General features: G+C 60.3%; 2 protein-coding genes across 6 annotated transcripts; one reads left to right on the forward strand and one right to left on the reverse strand.

The window, feature by feature from the left end:
- Positions 1-421: 421 nt before the first annotated feature.
- Positions 422-4,604, reverse strand: IL10RA (interleukin 10 receptor subunit alpha). The gene is made up of 7 exons (XM_085081815.1): positions 4,491-4,604; positions 3,598-3,718; positions 3,330-3,508; positions 2,911-3,077; positions 2,457-2,607; positions 2,173-2,297; positions 422-2,053 (listed from the first exon to the last, which is right to left on the reverse strand). The coding sequence occupies exons 1-7, from the start codon at positions 4,552-4,554 to the stop codon at positions 1,115-1,117; spliced, it is 1,746 nt and encodes a 581-aa protein (XP_084937941.1). The 5' UTR covers positions 4,555-4,604; the 3' UTR covers positions 422-1,114.
- Positions 4,592-16,762, forward strand: TMPRSS13 (transmembrane serine protease 13). Of its 5 annotated transcripts, none has more exons than XM_085081819.1 (15): positions 4,592-5,190; positions 5,566-5,778; positions 6,470-7,642; positions 11,842-12,016; positions 12,263-12,364; positions 13,058-13,180; positions 13,265-13,394; positions 13,591-13,683; positions 13,764-13,810; positions 14,059-14,218; positions 14,300-14,472; positions 14,827-14,925; positions 15,164-15,306; positions 15,393-15,545; positions 15,649-16,762. In XM_085081819.1, exons 3-15 carry the CDS (start codon positions 7,622-7,624, stop codon positions 15,661-15,663), a joined length of 1,434 nt encoding a protein of 477 aa, XP_084937945.1. In that variant the 5' UTR covers positions 4,592-5,190; positions 5,566-5,778; positions 6,470-7,621; the 3' UTR covers positions 15,664-16,762. The 5 variants fall into 5 exon arrangements, with proteins under 5 accessions (XP_084937945.1, XP_084937947.1, XP_084937948.1 ...); XM_085081821.1 differs by having other exon boundaries at positions 13,767-13,810; XM_085081822.1 differs by lacking the exon at positions 6,470-7,642.
- The last annotated feature ends 1,343 nt before the right edge of the window (positions 16,763-18,105 follow it).

Below are 18,105 nucleotides of genomic sequence, written 5' to 3' on the forward strand. Positions count from 1 at the left end.
GACCTCTGAGATCATCGAGTCCAACCTATGACTGAACACCACGTCGCTGAGCAGAGCACTGATTGTTGTCTCTCATGGCTCCCTCCACCCCTGGGTTTGTCCTGTTCTGCTCCTGTGCTTCCCTGCTGATGTCCCCAGGTGTCACATCCCTCTGGAATCACTGGGAGCAGCCCAGCAGCTTTTCCCTGCTGCTCCTCTGGTGAGTGCTCCCAAAATTCCCCTGGGATAGCCACCCAGGAACTCAGGTGTGTGAGAAGCTCCTGGAGAGCCGGCTTGGTTCTCCTTTTCCCACTTGTGATGTGGAAACCCTTCCCCACGTGAGGCAAAGGCACATTGCTGTTTGCCAGTGGGGAATGTCCAAATCTGGAAACAGAAAGCTCAGCTTGACCTCAGGAGAGGATGAACGGATAAATGGACCAAATAAATAACACCACATCCTTTCTGTATTTACAAACGAAATGCAATAAATAACGTCTGTATCTAACAGAGGCAGAACACAGACCATAGTGTGGGTAGGACTGCCCTGGCTCACGCTGGGCTCATTGATGCATCCCATATCCTGTCCTGGGGTCTCCCAGAGGATGCTGAAGGGTCTCTGTAGGGTCAGAAAAGTCCCTCCCTCCCTCCGTGTGAGGTCAGGCAGGGCAGGAGCCCCATGCTGCCAGCAGCTGGGTGCTGATGTCAGGCTGCCTTCGCTTCAGTCTCTGTGTTGTGAAAGGTCGGGATGGCATCAGCAGGAGGAGCCCAGTGCTGGCCCAGGAAAAGGGGAACAGGAAGCACAGGGCTGGCCCAGCCCCGAGGGTGGCCCTGTGGCCCATGCTGGGCTGCTGAGGAGGGCAGACAAGGCAGAGTCACCCTTGGGAGACATCCTGGTGTGTATCCTTGGTGGTCCCAGGCGGTCAGGATGAGCTCCTCCAGCACAGCCCAGCCCATCCCTGTCTCCCTGGCTGGAGGAACATGCTGGGGGCTGTCCACAGCAGGACTGGCCAGCTCTGGGCCCAGCACAGTGAACATTCAGGGGTCGGTGTAGCTTATCCAGTGGCTGCTCCCCACGGGCAGTGGGCAGGCGAGGTAGTTGGGTCAGTGTGCAGGGCTGGTGGCCCCAGGGGACAGGTCACAGGCGGCTGTCCTTGCTGTCCCCACTGAGCAGGCTCAGGGGCTTGGTGGGCAGCGTGATCCAGTCGGAGCTGAGGCTGGAGATGAGCGGCAGTGTCCCCAGGAAGTCAGTGCTGTTGAAGATGCTCAGGTCGAAGGGAGGTTTCAGGAGCTCAGGGCTGGCTTTGGAGGTCAGAGCAGCACCTGGAGCCCCCCAGCCCAGCAGAGCAGGGGCTTGCATCCCCACCTGGCTGGAAAAGTCCCAGGCAGGGGCTGGCTGTGGAGCAAGGTCCTGTGTGAGGGGATGCTCTGGTGAGGACTGCTTCAGGTACCCTTTGGACACAGGCAGCTCGGAGCACTGCATGTCCAGCACGGTGTCAGTGCTGCCCAGGCCCTGCACAGCCCCTGCACAGCCCAGGAGGGACATTGCCTTGCCCAGGCCCTGCTCTGGCTCCACGGTGCCCTTGGACTGCTGCAGGTAGCCCCGGAACTCCACATCTTCCTGGCCGGTGGCAGGGGAGAGCCCGGGCTGCCCTGGGCTGGCATTCTCACTGCCAGAGGAGCAGCCAGGAGCAGGGCAGGAGCTCTCCAAGCCCACCCCACTGTCCTCACCGCGGGGCAGCTGCTGCCTGTAGCCCTGGGGCTCAGGGCCCACGGAGCAGCTCAGGGAGGAGGAGGAGGAGGGGATGTGCAGGCAGATGCCACTGTCGGTGCTGGTGCCACTGCTGTCCCTGCTCCCCGTGGGCCCCAGCAGGCACAGCTGGTCCTTGGGCCATGCTGGAAGCCTCCAGTTCCTCTCCAGGGGCAGCTGGGCTGTGCTGGTGCTGCTGCCAGGGCTGCTGTCCAGCTGGGGCTCCTTCTGGCACAGGAAGAGCTGATGGATGGAGTCTGCATGCAGGCCGGCCCAGGATGGGGGCTCATGCTCCACCCAGAGCGAGCTCTCCTTCATGAAGGACTTCTGGGAGGGAGAGAAAGAGGGAGTGAGCTGTGCTTCATCCCTGGCTGGTGCCTGGCTGTCCCGGCTGTCCCCAAACCTGCAGCCTTGCTCTGGCCGCAAAGGCACTGTCCCTGCCTTACCAGGACAGAAGGTGTCCTCGCAGGTTTCCTCACGTAGGTGAGCACCAGCAGAGCCCCCAGCAGGCCCAGGAGTGACAGGATGATGGAGGAGGAGCTGAGGATGGTGGGGAGAAGCTCTGCGCTCCCTGTAAGAGAGGAGGTGAGCAGGTGAGGGGGGAGAGGATTCCTCAGAGCACACACAGCACAGAGAGGCTGCCCTGGCCTGGACCCCCACATTCACACAGCCAGGAGATTCCTGGGGGGTCTGCATCCTGTGAGTCCCCCCTGCCCCGGGTGTCACTTACTGTCCCTGTGGCCGGTGGTGACACACTGCTCGGCGCTGCGTTTGCCAAGGACAGGCCGGTTGGCCATGCTGATCTCCACGCTCAGGCAGTACTCTGTGACCCAGAACAGGCCACTGATGGTGAACTCTGTGCTGCTCTTCACCACTGTGAACTGCAACAAACAGCACAGGTTGGTACCTGAGAGCCCCCAGCCCTGCTTTCCTTCCTCCTCCGCTGTCCCCCGGGGAAAGTCCCCAGGGTGTGCTGCGATAATGATGACAGCAGCTAGACCCAAAATCCCCACAAGAGCTGGAAAACTCTGCCATAAACATTCAGAGAAACCTCTCTGTGGTGCTGTGAGAAAGCCCAGCATTTACCCTTAAAGAAAAGACCGTGCTTTAACAATCTGTTTTTCCACTTGAGCAGCACCGTGCGGGACAGATGGGGACAACACGGGAGCAGCAATTCATCTCACCGTGTGGTTGTCCTGTGTCCTCCTGACGAACACTCGGTACCGGGCCATTTTCTTCTGGAATTCCCTGTACTCCTCTGTGTGCTTCCCGGAGCGGAGGAGCGGCTCCAGCTGCACCCGGATGGAGTTGCCCGTCACCGAGAGGCTCTGGCCCGCCAGGCGCGGGCTGGCTGGAAGCAAATCAGTCACAAGAGCAGGTCAGGGTGATTTCCTGTTCACAGCTCTGTGCAGCACCAGCCTGAGCTGCGAATGTCCCACCCACCCTCGGGTTGTGCCACCCTACTGCGCAGCCCGCCTGCCCTCCAGGGAGGCATGGACAGAAACATCCCTGCTTTCATTCGTCCCGCAGTTCTTTCCAGGCGGTTTGGCCCCCTGACCTCACCAACCCAGCGCAGGATGGATGGAAGCAAACCCCAGCTCACCTTCCTGCGGGGAGAAGGCGTTGGTCCTGTTCCATCGGGATGTGTCGTTCCCGCACACAGCCCTGACCCGCGCGAAGTAGCGCCGCTCGGGATCCAGGGTGTAGCGGGTGAGGTCACAGGAGTGCCCCGAGATCATCCCGCACTCTGGGATGGCTGTCCAGGGGACATTCGAGCCATATCTGCGGGGAGAAGCAGCGGGGGTGAGCGGAGAGCTGGGCTCAGATCCCGGCCAGGACAGCACCCGGCGTTCCCCAGCGGTGTTACTCACACTATGTACTCCACGTCGTAGCGGGTGTTGTTGGGACAGCCGTGCCCTGGCTCCCACCTCAGCAGGTGCAGTGCCACCTCCGCCTCGAAGCGCACACCCCGGGGACTGGCCAGCCCCTCACCTGGGGACACACCGGGAGCTCAGGAGGGGCCGCACAGCCCTGTCCCCCCTGTCGCCACAGGAGCCCTGGGATGGCCTGCTGGAGCATCACCCCGTGACGGGTGACATCACAGCGCTGACCACCCGAAACCTGAAAGCTTCTCCCCAGATTTCGTTTTCCGACTTCCAGCATTTGCTCATCCCCCTCTTCTCCTTCCTCTTTCTCCGGGGACAGCTCAGCTCAGCCCAGCTGGGGCTTCCCTGTGCTTTTCTGCCCCGAGAGAGGAGCTGTATTTGCATCCCCCATCCCCAGCCGCTCGTCACCAGCTCTGTTTGGACTCGGCTTTCCTGTTTTGCTCATCGGCTGCCCGGATGAAACCAGAATTTTCACACCTCCTGCCTCATTTCGGTGTTGTCACCTGCCAGAAAAGCCTCGCTGATAACATCTGCCACCTTTCCCTAGCAGGTTTCCCCGGCAGCTGCTGTCTGCTGGCAAACAGCACTGTGTCCTCAGTGTCCACAGCCTCTCGTGGTCACACCAGTGGGGACAAGCGAGGCTGCTGCCCCTCGCTGAGCCCTTGGGGTCCCAAACAGCAATGAAAGGCAAGCGGTGAGCAGGGAGCCCTGGCCGTGTCCTGCTCCACAGCACCCATCTGAGGGCTGAGACCCCAGCCAAGCTGTCCAAGCTGTGGCTCCAACCCCCCCTGCCTGCTCCCCCTTCCCAAGGAAGCCACCCGGAGCCGTGGGGCTCAGCCCAGCCAGCAGGGAGATGCAAACCAGCAGGAGAGACTCACCGTGCGTGGGGCAGGCAAGGAGCAGTGCCAGGCACAGCGCCAGGGCGGTGGCACAGGGGACCATGGCCCCTCAGCATCCTCCGTGGCAGCACGGTGAGCGCGGGGCTGAGCTCTGCCTCGGAGGGAGCCGAGCGCTCGTTTTTCCCCCGGGGGTTGGCTCAGTGACGTCTCGGAGGCGTTAAAGCAGCGCCAGCAAAGTCACTCTGCAGCCACTTCCACTTCTCTTCGTTGTCCACCCACTCAGCCCGCGGCAAAGCCTCAGCCCGGGCTGGGCATTTCCGACAGCAGGTTTAAAGGAAGAGTTCTGGGGGCTTTTCTGAGCAAAGCGCGGCAGTGCTGAGAAAGGCAAGTAGAGGTAAATGATGTCTCTGCCTTTGCTGCTTTGTCATGAAATGAGGTGTTAAAAGCAGGGCACAGGTGAGTGACCTGTCACAGGGGTTCTGCTGAGCACAGCACCGTGTCCTGTCGTGCCAGCAGGTCAATCCAGCCAGGCTCTAACCAGCCCTGCAGTCCCAGGAAGGGGTTCTGGCTTTCCCTTCTTTTGGGCTCAGCCTGCAATTCCCCTTTTTCCAATTCTGGGGCTGAGTGACACCCTCTGGGCTACCCTGTGCCCCCCAAGCACCCTCACACAGGGCTAGCAGCTGGAATCCCGTGTGACAGAGGGTCTGATGATGTCCCCAGAGCTCTGGCAGCCCCCCAGGTATGTCTGTGATCCCGTGGCTGTGGGTTCTGCCCCATGGCAATGTCACCATCCCTGTTGATGCTGGGACTGAAATCACCACCCAGCGGCTTGTGAGTCCTCTGCTTTGCCTCAGAGGTTGCTCGAGGGGTTTTCTGGGTCTCCCATGTGATGATGGAGGGTGATTTTCCCCAAAAAGAGGAGTTTCCCAGTGGGGAGTTGGTGGAAAGAACACAGACAAAATGAGCAAGAGAAACCAAAAGGGCTCTGGACAGACTCAGAGCGTCATGGTGGGCACAGATGTGCAGGACTGCAGGTTCCTCATTGAAGAACCATCTTAAATGCCTGACGTGGGAGATTTCTGCTGTTTTCCCTGACTTATCCTTCCTCCTGCAGGCCAAGGGTTTCCACAAACCCACAGCCTGGTCGGAGCACCATCAGCAGATCCCCTCCCTGCCTTGGGTTCATCCCCCCGTCCCGGGCAGAGCAGCTGATGTCCTTCCACTCTGCTCTGAGCCCTGAGTCACATCTGGCAGCCACAGAGCTGAGGAGTCCTGAGATGAAGCACAGCCTGTCCCACTCAAAGCCACAGACCGTGTTTTGTGTAAGGTAATGACAATTAAAAGCCACGGGACCAAAATCCAGGAAAGGGAGCTGTGTGGAAAAGCCACCGTGGGGCTGCCCTGTGGGTGAGGCTGCTCTGGGGCTTGGGAGAAGTGGTTGGCAATTCAGGGGAAAATGAAAGAGGGTGAGGAGGAACGAGAGTTCCGCAGAATGCTTGGATGGCAAGTGGAACTCAGGCTTGCATCTGAGCTCTGCAGGGACAGCACTGCCAGCTGCCACCGGAGAGGCTGCTGAGGGACAGTGTGACCTGGGGGTGATGGGGCTGACCCTGAAATGCCTTCCCGTGGACACCCTGCAGAGAAACCCAGCCCAGGAGCACCTGGATCGCTGTGTTTTCCTCCCTGCTATCCCTCAGGAGGTTTCCCCAGGGTGACAGCAGGGTCAGACAGGTGCTGCTGCACCCAGCAGAGCAGGGATGGGGCCGGAGGGCTGCTCTGCACAGGACACAGTGATCCTCTCCCCAGTTCCCTCGTGCCTGGGGGTTGGAGCAGCTCCCCTGGGCTGGTGCAGCAGGCTCTGGCTGTGTGTTTTAGCTCCTCTCAGGGTGCAGGGAGAGCTCCCAGCAGCAGTTAGCAACAGGTGAGGATCTCACCCGGGAGCTGCTGTACATGCTGACATTTATCAGGCTGCTGGGGCCAAGCCACACACCCTGTTCTCTGGAACTTGCTTGCCGTAGGTGGCTTTGTGGAAACACCAAGCAATGAATGATTCCTGGAGTTGTCACCTGGAGCTGTTTTCTGAGAATCCCTTTTTGAAGTGGATGCAGCAGGTCAGGAGGGCACGGCTGGATCAGGGCTGCCTGGGGATGCAGCTCAGGGCTTGGCCAGCCCTGGCACTCAGCAGACACAGCCTGCAGGGGTACAAAAAGCAAACAAAAAACCCCAAAACCACTCCTGGCTGTGAAAATTACAGAGAAGTGAGGGTTGGCTCAGAACCACCCTAGAGAGGGGGAATCCTGAGAGCAGCAGGGGTCAGAGGGATCCAACCCAAGGTTTCCTGCCTTGAAAGGAAGGAGCTTTGCAGCAGGGTCCCTCTAAGCTTGGATGTCCCTGCTTGCCTCCTGCCTTCCGATGGGCAGGTGTGAGTGGGGAGCTGGATGAATAAGGGACTTACACTATGAATAATGCCAGGAGAAACGTGTGAGGGTCATGGATATCAGAAAGCACTGAATGAAGCTAAGCTTTTTCCTTTAATCTGGATATTTTTACCTGTTTCTACCTGAGTTCTAGGTTACACAGAACATCCCCCAGGTTGTGCCTGCAGGAGGGGCAGGAGGCTGCTGCTGGCTCCTGGAAGAAGCATCACTCCACTAGCGAAGGAGTGAAAAGGCTTCTAGAGAAGCTAGAGGGAAACAGCATTTCCTGTCCCTTGGAACAGGGAATTCTTGGCTTCTGGGTCACACCAGGGAGGTTTTCCTGGGGTTGGGCAAGGCTGTGCATCCCCTCCTGCACTTGGCCGGGCAGGAGAGCTGTGGGTGAGTGCTTGGTGGGCACAGGGGGAGGAAGGGTGGGCTGGCAGCCAGGAGAGCGGCGAGGATGCTGCTCTTCCCCGGGGCCAGGTGTCACCAGCCTCCCAAGGCCCCACTGCCCTGCCCCACATCCCCGGGCCGGCACGGGGCAGGTGTTTTGCAGGCTGTGCCTGGAGCGGTTGGGAAACCGGCGGCGCCGGGGCCGGGCGGCAGGTCGGACAGGTTTGCTGCTGGCACTGACGTACGAGCCGCTCGCCAAACACCTCCTGCCCCGGCCCCGCGGAGCTGGCTCTGCTCGGCACCGCGCTGCTGGCATGGCCGTGCCGCAGCTCTGAGCCCAGCCCAGCCCCATCCCGGCCCATGGACGGCAAAACCTCCCCGGTAAGTGCGGCGGCTCCCGCTCGGACCCGGCTGGGGGCGCGGGGGGCTCCGGGGATGGGTGGATCCGCTCCTCTCGGGGTTTGGTGGAAGGTCCAGCCTCCCCCTCCTCTCCGGGGTGTTTCTTCACAGCAGCCGGAGTGGAGAAGGGATGGGGGAGCAGCCTGGGGAGCTGCTGCCTCTGACACCCCTTGGCACAGGCAGGGAGGGACATCAGCATCGCCGGGGTCAGCCCCGTGCTGGCAGAGCTGTCGAGGCTCTCGGGCACTCTGCCTCGCTGGAGCTGGGATCTGAGGGGACCAGTTGGTGCTGTCAGAGGGCTCTGGTGCCGCTTGGCGTGTCCCTGAGCCCTTCGGGGATGGGCTGACTGGGACCTGCTCAGCCCTGGATGTGGGGCTTTGCTGAGCATCCTGTCATGAGGAAAACATCCATCCCGGCCGGGCACCGGGCGAGGCAGCGAGTAATTACCGTGCTGAGCAGCGCCGGCCGTGCCAGCGACATCCGGAACAAAGCCGGCGGTGACGGGGTGGATGGGGCTGCAGGGGAGGCAGGGCCAGCTCCAAAACTGTCCTCTTCCTGTCCCTTGCCTGGGATCTGTGAAGGACCCTGGCTGGGTCTGAGGAGCTGCAGAGGGGTCCCAGCTCTGGGTGGCCCCAAAGCAGGGTGGCATCACTGCATGGTGACAGTGGGCCAGGAGCTGTCAAAGTGTCTTTGCAAAGTGAACTTGCAAAGCGTCCCTTTTGTGCTTTGGGGTTTCACTTCACTGTGTGTATTGGGGTCCTGGCAGTGTCCTCTCACCCTGTCCTGGGGCTGGGGTCTGTCCCCTCCCAGGCAGGCCCCTCTCAGCTGTGGCACTCGAGCTGGTGTCACCCGGAGTGGTCAGGGGCTCTCACGGGCTGGGGATGGCTTTGTCCCCGGCGAGGACAATGTCTCTGTTGTGAGCTGGCTGAGCTGCTCTGCGCAGACAATCAGTGCTTCACAAGCAGGTGGAGGAGTTCCCAGCCTGGACACGGGTCTGTGAGCAGGTGAGGGCAGCAGGGAGGGTGGTCACCCACTGAGACAGCTCCTTCCAGTTTGTTTAAGCCAGGCTGCCTCCCTCTCCCCCTCTTGATGCTCCGGATTTTGGGAAGTTCCTGTATCCTTCTGCTCCTCCGAGAAACTGCTGGGCCCTGGGTCTGGTTGCAACACTCAGGTGTTCCCTGGCTTCCGCTTTCCCTCCCACTCCGAAACTGTGGGTGACTGCTGGCTGGTTTCCCTGGATCCTGAGCCTCCAGCCCAGCCTGGATCACCTTTCCCCTGGTGCTTGTCCTCTGCTGCCCGGGGTTTGGGGGCCTTCCTGCCATGTCAGGGTGCAGAGCTGCAGCTCAGTGCACTCAGCAGCTCATGGTGCAAAGGGGACAGGCAGCTCAGGGCTGCTCTCTGTGGTTCGGGTGCCTTGCCCAGGGAGCGAGGTGATGTTTCCACTCCTGACAGGTTCAGCAAAGGGCTCATGTTGCAGACAGGCAGTGTCTAGTGGTCTGCACGGTGAGCAAAGCTGGCCAGGAGTCCCTGAGTGTCCCCAGCATCTCTCCTGGCTGTCCTGGGAAAGCCACTGTGCCACAGACAGGGCTGGCTGTGCTGCCCTCCCCACAGCTGCCTGTGGCGTGGATCACTCTCATGGCTGGAAGAGCACTTGCAGAGAGGCTGTCGGGGAAAGGGCTCAAACCACAGCTGCGTGTGCCATCCACGCTCGGCTCTGCCTCTGACTTTTACTCAAAAGCCAGTGAAGGATGAGTAAAGGTTTTGTGGGCAGGAGCTTGTGCTCACTCACTGGGGTCACGCGCTCTCCTCATCACAAACATCTCTGTGAAACCTCCACTGTTTTCTCTGCTGCATCTCTGCACTGCTTACCTGGAGCCGTGGCAAGAGCTCTGTTAGCTCCTTTGATAGGCCCACAAAATAACTTAGACTTTAGACTTTCAAGGAAATAAGCAGCTGGAAGTTTAGCTGAGTGTAAGAAAGGGCATGTGCTTCCTGCTGAGGAGCGCTCAGAGTGGTTTGACCTGTGGCATGTTTCGGTGTTAATTTGATATATTTGCACTCTGGAGGTGGGAGTGCTGTGGCATCCAGCACTGCTGGCTCCCCGGGGAAGCTGGGCTGTGTTTTCTGAGTGTAATGGAGAGGTTTTTTCCTTTGGAGGATTGTCGTTCTGCTGGTCTGATAAGCAAAGGGTTTCAGCTGCTGCAGGGTGAGAGGTGAAATATCAGATGTGTGGAGGTAGCACACAAATGCCAGGGTAAAAGGGTATTTACAAAAACCCCATCTTATATGTGGACAGGACAAATTCTTTTTGCAGGAAGGGTTCCTGGCATCCCCACATTGCTTTGTCCAAGACCTGCCACAGCTCTGGCTGTCACCAACAGTGGGCACTGAAGGTACCCAGGGATGCCCCACAGTGTGGGCACCTGAAAACTTAAATCCCATCAGTGTTGTGGCTGCTCAGTTTCAATCGGGTAGGGCACTGCAGGGCACCTCCAGCCCTCCCAGCCTCGGGGAGAAAACTGAGGGGCTCTCCTGGGCTCCTTGGCACCTTTGGGACAAGGCAAGGCTGCAGCACTGCTGGGAAATCCAGATGCTGGGAAATCCAGATGTGAGGAAACCTGGAGCACACCCAGGCTCGTTCCTGCTGTCTGGCGGGGAAGGGTGAGAGTAGGGCTGATGCTGAGAAGCAGAAAGTGTCTCTGCTCCGCAAAGCGCCTCTCTCTGCTCCTCCCCATGCACAGCAGCCCGGGGAGCCCGACACGAGTGGGGAGGTGGCTCCCCGTGGCCGGGGGACATTAGCGGTGCTTGTGCCAAGGGCCCGCGGGGCGGGAGGAGGTTCGTGCCGGGGGTGGCCCTGCACAGCCCGCTGCTGGCCAGGGCGGGTGGCCCTGCCGCTCCCGGAGCCCGGGGTGCCGTGCCCGCCGGCTCCGCGGCGCTGAGCTCCGCAGGCACAGCCGAGCAGGGCAGGCGTGTCCCGGTGGGGCTGAGCTGCGCTCGGACCCTGCGCGGACGCGTGGCCACGCCGGGCCGTGAGTCACAGATAATGCCCAGGAAGTTACAGCACCGCATTGCAAGCGAGGGCACAGCCGCAGTTACAAAGCACCAGCCCCAGCAGCCTCTCGACCTGCTCATTAGGGCTCCTGGTTCCCGGCAGGAAACACGAGGGGAGAGAAAACCCAGCAGTGTCCCCGCTGTCCCCGTGTCCCCATCCTGCTGTTCTCCAGCCCGTGCGCTGCTCCCTGGCTTGGCAGGGAAAGGGATGGTTTCTGCTCCTGGGGAAAGGTGATCTCTAGCAGAGCAGGGCCAAAAATCAGAGGCAGTTTTCCAGAGGGATGTGTTGAAGCCCATCTCTGGCTGGTAAGTCATCCCTGTGGGATGGTGGCTCCACTTTTCCCGGGGTTTCCCTTCAGAAGTGCTGTCACAAAATCCCAGAATGGTTTGGATTGAAAGGGACTTAAAGCTCACCCAGTTCCAGCCCCCTGCCATGGGCAGGGACACTTTCCACCAAACCAGGTTGCTCCAAGCCCCATCCATCCAACAAAAGGTAGAGGAAGCAGCATTTATTTTAGAATTTGTTCACAGGTCCTCTCTGAAGGATAATGAGAGGCTCTAGCTTCTGTCACTGAAGGAGCATTTTGAAGAGTGTATTTTGAAGAAAGGAAACAGATACATATTCTTTTGTGAATTCACGGATCGGGAGTGACACAACTGCAGAGCAGCATTCCAGGGTGCAGGACGTTTCAGGGCTTGGAAAACACCGATTATTAAGTATTACTAAACGAGAGCTGGAAATTGCACTGTATTTTTCAAATGGCTAATTAAGGATAGATGCATAAATTGGGGCACTGGCCCCGTGGAACTGGGCCACAGCGTGACTGTCGCCGTGCCAAATACCCGGCTGATTGCTCGGCTCACGGCGATGGCTCTGGGGAGTTCAGCCACCTGAAGGGGAAAAGCCCAGTGGCAACGAGGTTTTGGGACATGGCTCAGGTGGTGGTACAGAGAGAGGCGCTGGGGTGGTGACTCTCCACGAGGCTCCTGGCACTGTGAGGAACAGGCTGGTTGTGGCGCCAGGGAGGCTCAGCTCCGTGTCACTTTTACCTCCACAGCTGGGGGGTGGCAGCTGGGGGACTCTCCAACAGGCATCAGTCACCGCTGGTGACAGTCCCCTCTGCCCACAGACCACTGCCTCGCCCAGCAGTGTCACCCCCAGCCTCCTCCATGTCTCCACGGTCAGCAGCATCTTCGGTGCCCGACCTGCGCAGCCTCGAGAGAACGTCCTGGGCATCAGCTTCAAACCCTACAGCCCCGAGTCCGGCCCGGCCCCGAGCCCCTGCTCGGCCTGCGACAGCTCACGTAAGGATGGCGCCCAGGGCGGTCCCTGTCCCTGGTGCCACCCAGGATGGGGAGGGATGGAGGGAGGCAGGGGTGGCACAGACAGCCACGGGCTGGTGTTTCCCTGGGGGTGAGAGGGGCACAGGGGGTGAGAGAGAGGACAGCGGGCATTGCCCTGCTCTCCCACAGCCCAGGGCTGGGCAGCAGGGTCTGGGTGCCCTGGGGAGGCAGCTGCCCGCCCTGACCCTGCCTCTGCCCCGCTGCCAGGATCCTCCATGTTCAGAGCTCCCTGCATGAGCCAACGCCGTCTTGCACTCGTCTTCTGCGTCTCCGTCCTCATCGTGCTGCTCATCGCCCTCATCCTGCTGTGTGAGTGAAGTCCCAGCCTGGGGGGGCTCCAGGCTCCTAGAGGGGACCTCAGAGGGGCTGGGGGACAGCAGAGTCTGGGGATAGCCATGCTGGGAAGTGCCAGAGGGAAGCCCCTGGCCCAGAGGCAGAGATGTGCTCTTCCCATTCCCTGAGTGTTCCTGACATCTGGTGGAGGGACGGGAGCTGGGGAAAGGAAAAAAGGAGCTCTGCCTGGGCTGATGGCAGTATTTGGGGGATTTGAGGATGCAGTGTGCTTTCTTTCTGCTGGGCTCACTTTGGTGGGCAGTGGGACACCCCATGAGCACCCACAGTCACCCACCCCGAGGCAGGATCTGCCAAACAAATTGTGATCCACAGCAGAACAGGCACAGACAGCAGGGAATCCCTTTAATTCTGGTGACATCCAGCTGCCCCCTCTCCAGCTGGTGGGTCTGAAGCACTCACAGGCTGACTGTGGGTGCAGGGAGAGGGGCTTGCAGCAGCTGGGCAGCACGGGGGTGCTCAGGGTGGCCAGTGCTCCTCCAGCTCTGTGTCCAGCAGCTCCTCGCTCTTGGCTCAAACACACCTCACGCTCACACCCAGTGATTTGGAATGCTCCTGTGCCTGGCACACCTCTGGATGCCCACCCAGGTGGGTCACAGCCCCTCACCCATGGCCAATCCCAGCCTCAGCGTGGTGTTCTCCTGCTTCCAGTCATGTTCTGGCGTTCCCAGACGGGCATCGTGTACAAGGAGCCAGCAGAGAGCTGCAAGGACAGCGCCGTGCGCTGCGATGGAATCGTCGACTGCTCGCAGAGGAGCGATGAGCTGGGCTGTGGTGAGACCCTGGGGGCTGGGATGGGGGGAACGAGGGGATTCCCGGGGTGCTGGGCAGCCCTGACCCTCCTGCTCCATCCTGCAGTGCGTTTCTCATCCGACGAGTCCTTGCTCCACGTCTACTCCAGCACCGAGAGCCAGTGGCTGCCGGTGTGCAGCAGTGACTGGGATGAGTCCTTCTCCAGGAAAACCTGCCAGCAGCTGGGATTTCAGAAGTAATTCCTGGAGGATGGGTTGTTCTGCTCGGGTGCTGGGGCCCTGCCTGGCCCCTGCCCTGCCTGTGCTGTTTCCCCCAGGGTTGTGTTTTCCCGCTGGAAGGTGTCGTGTCCAGCGCTGCTCTGGGCATAAAGCAGGGACTGAGGGGTCAGTGTCTGCATGAGGACCCTCACTGCTTGTCCTCTCCCTTCCCAGTGCATCACAGACCGAGTACATCCCCCTGCGTGTCCCTGGCAAGAGCCTCACGGTGACTGACGAGAGAGACACCATCCAGCAGAGCCTCAACAGGTACAGGGTCACCTCCCGCCCTGCCCCTGCCCTGCTGCCGCAGGAATGGGGCTGAGGCTGGCTGTCCCTCCTCTCTCCAGCAGCTCCCAGTGTCTCACAGGAAAGTACGTCTCACTCCGATGCACAAGTAAGGAGCTGGCTGGGACATGGCAGAGCGTGGGCCCCATTTTCACAGGCTTGGGAGCACTTTTCCCCTTCTCTGCACAGGGTTGGGCAAATGGGGCATTTTGCAGCAAATTTTCTGGGTGATAGAAAACTAATATTGCCCTCCCTGGTCCCCACTGCCCCTAGCAATGTGGTGCCCTGGGTGGTGGGGATGTTGTGTGTGTCACCCTTCCCTCCGAGCCTGTTTGCCAGCTCTGCTCTCCCCTCCAGCCTGCGGGCAGAGGATTTCTGGCCGGATCATCGGGGGAAAGGAGACATCCGTGAACAAATGGCCCTGGCAGGTCAGCGTGCAGTACGGCCCCATCCACATCTGCGGCGGCACCATCATCGACGCCCAGTGGGTGCTCACCGCCGCCCACTGCTTCTTCATGTGAGTGCTGCTGCCAGCCCGGGCACCCAGCCCAGCCCCGTGGCCAGCTCTCACTCCTCCTGCCCCATCTCCCCCTGCCAGGAACAGCGTGAAGATCCTGGACGACTGGAAGGTGTACGGAGGGGTGTCGGACCTGAAGCAGCCCATGGAGGGCATCCCCGTGTCCCAGGTCATCATCAACTCCAACTACAGTGACGACCACGACGACTATGACATCGCCCTCATGAAGCTCTCCAGGCCACTGACGCTCTCAGGTGAGGCCTCAGAGCCCACCCAGGCTTGGCTGGGGTCACGTTTGGGGGACAAGGAGGATCTGGGGATGGGCAGGAGCAAGAGGCTGTGCAGGTCACCTCGGAATTATGGTGCTGCTGCCAGATGGAGCATCCAACTCTGCTGTGGCCACCTCGCCAGGAAGGGCTTGGCACACACCGCCATGGGCTCAGCTGTGCCACCAGCCCCACATGTGGCCAGGGAGACCCTGCTGGGGTGGGCAGGGAGGAGAGCCTTTCCTGCGCGCCACGCTCCTCCCTGGCTGCAGGGCTGTGACATGTCTCTCCCGGGTGACTCATCCCTTCCTCCTGTCCCTGTCCCCTCCCGTGTCCCTCCAGCCCAGGTTCGCCCCGCCTGCCTGCCCATGTACGGCCAGCGATTCCAGACCGGCAGGTCCTGCTTCATCACCGGCTTCGGGAAAACCAGGGAGAATGAAGGTGAGGGAGGACTCTGGCTCCCCGCAGGCAGCTCCTGCCCACCAGCACAGCCCCGCTGTGCTCCTCCAGGGCTTTCCCGCAGGGATAACTCTCGGGATTGCCCTCCCGGCAGCGAGGCTTTGCAGAAATAAGACCTGCGAGAAAAACCCGCTTCCTCCCTCGCTGCTGCCGAGAGCTGGGGGGAGAGGGTGGGGAGGGGATGAGGCCCCCTTGCCCCAGAGCTCTTCCTGCCTTGCAGATAACACATCCCCGAAGCTGCGGGAGGCCGAGGTGAAGCTGATCGACTACAAGATCTGCAACAGCGACAAGGTGTACGAGGGCTACCTGACCCCCCGCATGATGTGCGCCGGCTACCTGCAGGGAGGGAAGGACGCCTGCCAGGTGAGCTGCGGGCACCCCAGGGGAGAGCTGCCCCGTTTTGGGTGTCTCCTGTGCTCCCTCCTCACTGCTCTGCCCCTCTGAGCCAGGGTGACAGCGGAGGGCCCCTGGTCTGCGAGGACGACGGCCGCTGGTATGTGGCTGGGGTGACAAGCTGGGGGACAGGATGTGGCCAGAAGAACAAGCCCGGAGTGTACACACGTGTGACAAAGCTCCTCAGCTGGATATACAGCAAAATGGAGGTGAGGTGGCAGGGCTGTGCCGAGGCAGGGTGGCCCTGGAGAGGGACTGTCCCCCAGCCCAGCCCCTGACACCTCACCCTGCTCTCCTCTCTGTCCCTTGCAGAGCGAGAACGACTAAGAGCGGGATGGACACTTGCCTGGGCTGTGCCTCCCTGGCTGGCACTGCCACTGCCCTGGGCTGCTGCCAGGGCACGATGCCACCAGCCAATCCCCCAACTCTCTCTGGACTGTCCGTGCAGCCAGGGACCTGTGGCTGTCCCCGAACTCTGAAAACAGAACCTGCAAAGCGACCCTGCCCTCAGCTGGTGCCAGGGGTGACACGGTGGTGGCTGGGCACAGGACCTGGCCAGACCTGGGGGGACACAGCCCATGCCAGCGGCTGGCCGTGCTGGCTGGGGGACACCTCCTTGTCCCACCTCTGTGGCTCTTCTCCTGTAAATAGAGCTGTCTGGACAGGGTGTGCGAGTGCTTCCTGGCAGCATCGAGGCACGCTCAGCTCTGAGAGCTGCCAGCAGTGCCTGTGGAGGGAAAACTCTCTCCTCTTGCCAGGTCACAGCTGTGCCACCTCGGGGAGCAGGATGTGGCAGCTGTGTCACACCCCCGGGGCCACGCTGGCGGCTTTGTCACGAAGGGGAGCCCCGAGGTGCAGATGTTCCACCCTCTGGGAGGGGCGGCCGCTGCTCTCGTGTTTGCAGACAGATTTAGGAAATGCCTTTTACTTGATGTCCCTCCCAGCGGGAGAAATGCCTTTTTTGTTTATTTTTCCATGCCGTGGATCTGGTCCGAGCCAGCACTCCCTCCCAGGGCTGCAGCCACTCTCAGTCCGCTCCGGGGAGGGCTGGGGCAGCTCTGCACCCTGGGGTGGCTGTGGGAGGTGTGACAGAAGCCCGCAGCAGCCAAAGGCCACGCTGGAGCGTGGTGCAGAGCAGTGCCCAGTGTGAGGCAGCCCTGCGCCTCCCCGCCGTGAGCTCTGCAGTGCCCGAGTGCCTCCTGCCTGCTGGGGTGGCACAGCCAGCCTGTCCTCCCTGCCCGTGCCGCAGCAGGGACACATTTCCTCGAGGGAACAAGTGTCTCCCTGTGGGCGCTGGGGACACGCAGGGAGATCCCCAGGGTGAGCAGAGGCTGCCTGCTCCTCTCCCTGGCCCTGTGGTCAGCTGCAGCAGGGTCCTGTGAAGCCTGGCCACCCTGCACTCTTCTAATAAATGTTTTGGAAGTGCTCCACGTGCAGATGGCTCTTCGGGATGGGCTGAGAAGGAGGCAGCGACGTGCTGAGGTACCAAGGGTCTGTGGGGAGGGGGGAGAGATGAGATGGGGTGGCCCTTGCTGCCCTTCTCCCTCCACATGGCTGGGAGAAAAGGGATGTTTTAGGTTCCTCAGCTCCTGGGAACATCCTGATCCAGCTGGAGCTGTGTTCCTGTGAGCAGTAATGGTAACAACATTTCAGCTCATGCAGACCTGTCCCTCTGCTGGGGATTTCACCTACCCAGGGGTTATTGCTCTCCTGAAAGTCTCTCTTAGCAGAGAAACACTTTCAGCCCTAACACGAATTTATTTCTTTAAACCTGCCATCCAGCAGTGTCTCCCCCCAGCCCCACGGGCAGGTATGCTGTGTTTTCCCAAGGGATGAAGTTTTCTAAGCAGATTAGAAGTGATTATTTCCCTGTGAAGCCTCTTGGCCACTGCTGCTGTGCTGTTCCCAAATGTTGTTCAGATGAAGCAGATCCTTGGACACCACTCTGCCTCCACTCCTGGAGCACTGTCCATACCCTGGGGGAGCAAAGTTTTGTCCCAAGGAGCTGCTGGGACAGCCCAGGCTGCCACCTGTGGCTCTTGTAAAGCTCTTTGCTTGCTCACCATGTCCTGCTCTGGAGCATTTTCCGAGACAAGGGGTGCTGAGCACAGCCCCACATCTGGCCAGGCTGTTCCCATGTTCCTCTGTGCTCTGGAAATCATAGGCCAGCGTCCCAAAGGGATAAAAATTACAAAAATACAGCCTGGCGGGCACCACGTGAATTACAGCCCATTAGTGGTGGTTTTCCCGATCTCTCCTTTTATAGCTCTTTGTTCTGCTGTGTCAAAACAGATTTGTTTATAGGGTTTCAGCGATGATGTTTCCCTGCAAAAATGCTTTTCCTCTAGTTGGGGATTGGTTCCCTCCCATGGTCAGTAACATCACCACTTGGCACGGAGTCGCTGGACTTCAGCTTGAGCTGTGCTCAGCAGGGGAGTGCAGGAGCTTCAGTGCAGCCACTGCTTGATCCTTGCTCCTGCAGGGATTCAGGGCACAGGGAATGACTTGGACCTGATGGAAAACGATGTTATTGGGGTAAACGCAGCCTTATGGCTACACACAGCTTTTGTCACTGCTCGGTTCTCCTGTGGCCCTGACGGGGCTGAGGGCTGCCTTGCCACTGAGCAGGCAATTCCCAAGCTTGGCATTGCAGGGAGAGACCTTAGACTTGGAGGGGAAAGTTCTGGAGAGCAAGTGGCTCCACCCCTGCCCCGAGCCCACAGGGAGGAGGTGCTCCAGGGTAAGGGACACAGGCTCAGATGGAATCCT

The sequence above is a fragment of the Lichenostomus cassidix genome, chromosome 24 (assembly GCF_008360975.1).
Source record: "Lichenostomus cassidix isolate B80296 chromosome 24, HeHo_3.0, whole genome shotgun sequence".
Classification (NCBI taxonomy): domain Eukaryota; kingdom Metazoa; phylum Chordata; class Aves; order Passeriformes; family Meliphagidae; genus Lichenostomus; species Lichenostomus cassidix.

Excerpts from the sequence above, each read along its gene's own strand:
- TMPRSS13 (XM_085081819.1), top strand. The coding sequence starts at position 7,622 with ATGGACGGCAAAACCTCCCCG. Across the intron at positions 13,684-13,763 it reads ATCCAGCAGAGCCTCAACAG|CAGCTCCCAGTGTCTCACAG; the intron begins GTACAGGGTCAC and ends TCCTCTCTCCAG. Across the intron at positions 13,811-14,058 it reads CGTCTCACTCCGATGCACAA|CCTGCGGGCAGAGGATTTCT; the intron begins GTAAGGAGCTGG and ends TCTCCCCTCCAG.
- IL10RA (XM_085081815.1), bottom strand. The coding sequence starts at position 4,554 with ATGGTCCCCTGTGCCACCGCCCTGGCGCTGTGCCTGGCACTGCTCCTT. Across the intron at positions 2,298-2,456 it reads CACCACCGGCCACAGGGACA|GGAGCGCAGAGCTTCTCCCC; the intron begins GTAAGTGACACC and ends CCTCTCTTACAG. Across the intron at positions 2,054-2,172 it reads CGAGGACACCTTCTGTCCTG|AAGTCCTTCATGAAGGAGAG; the intron begins GTAAGGCAGGGA and ends TCTCCCTCCCAG.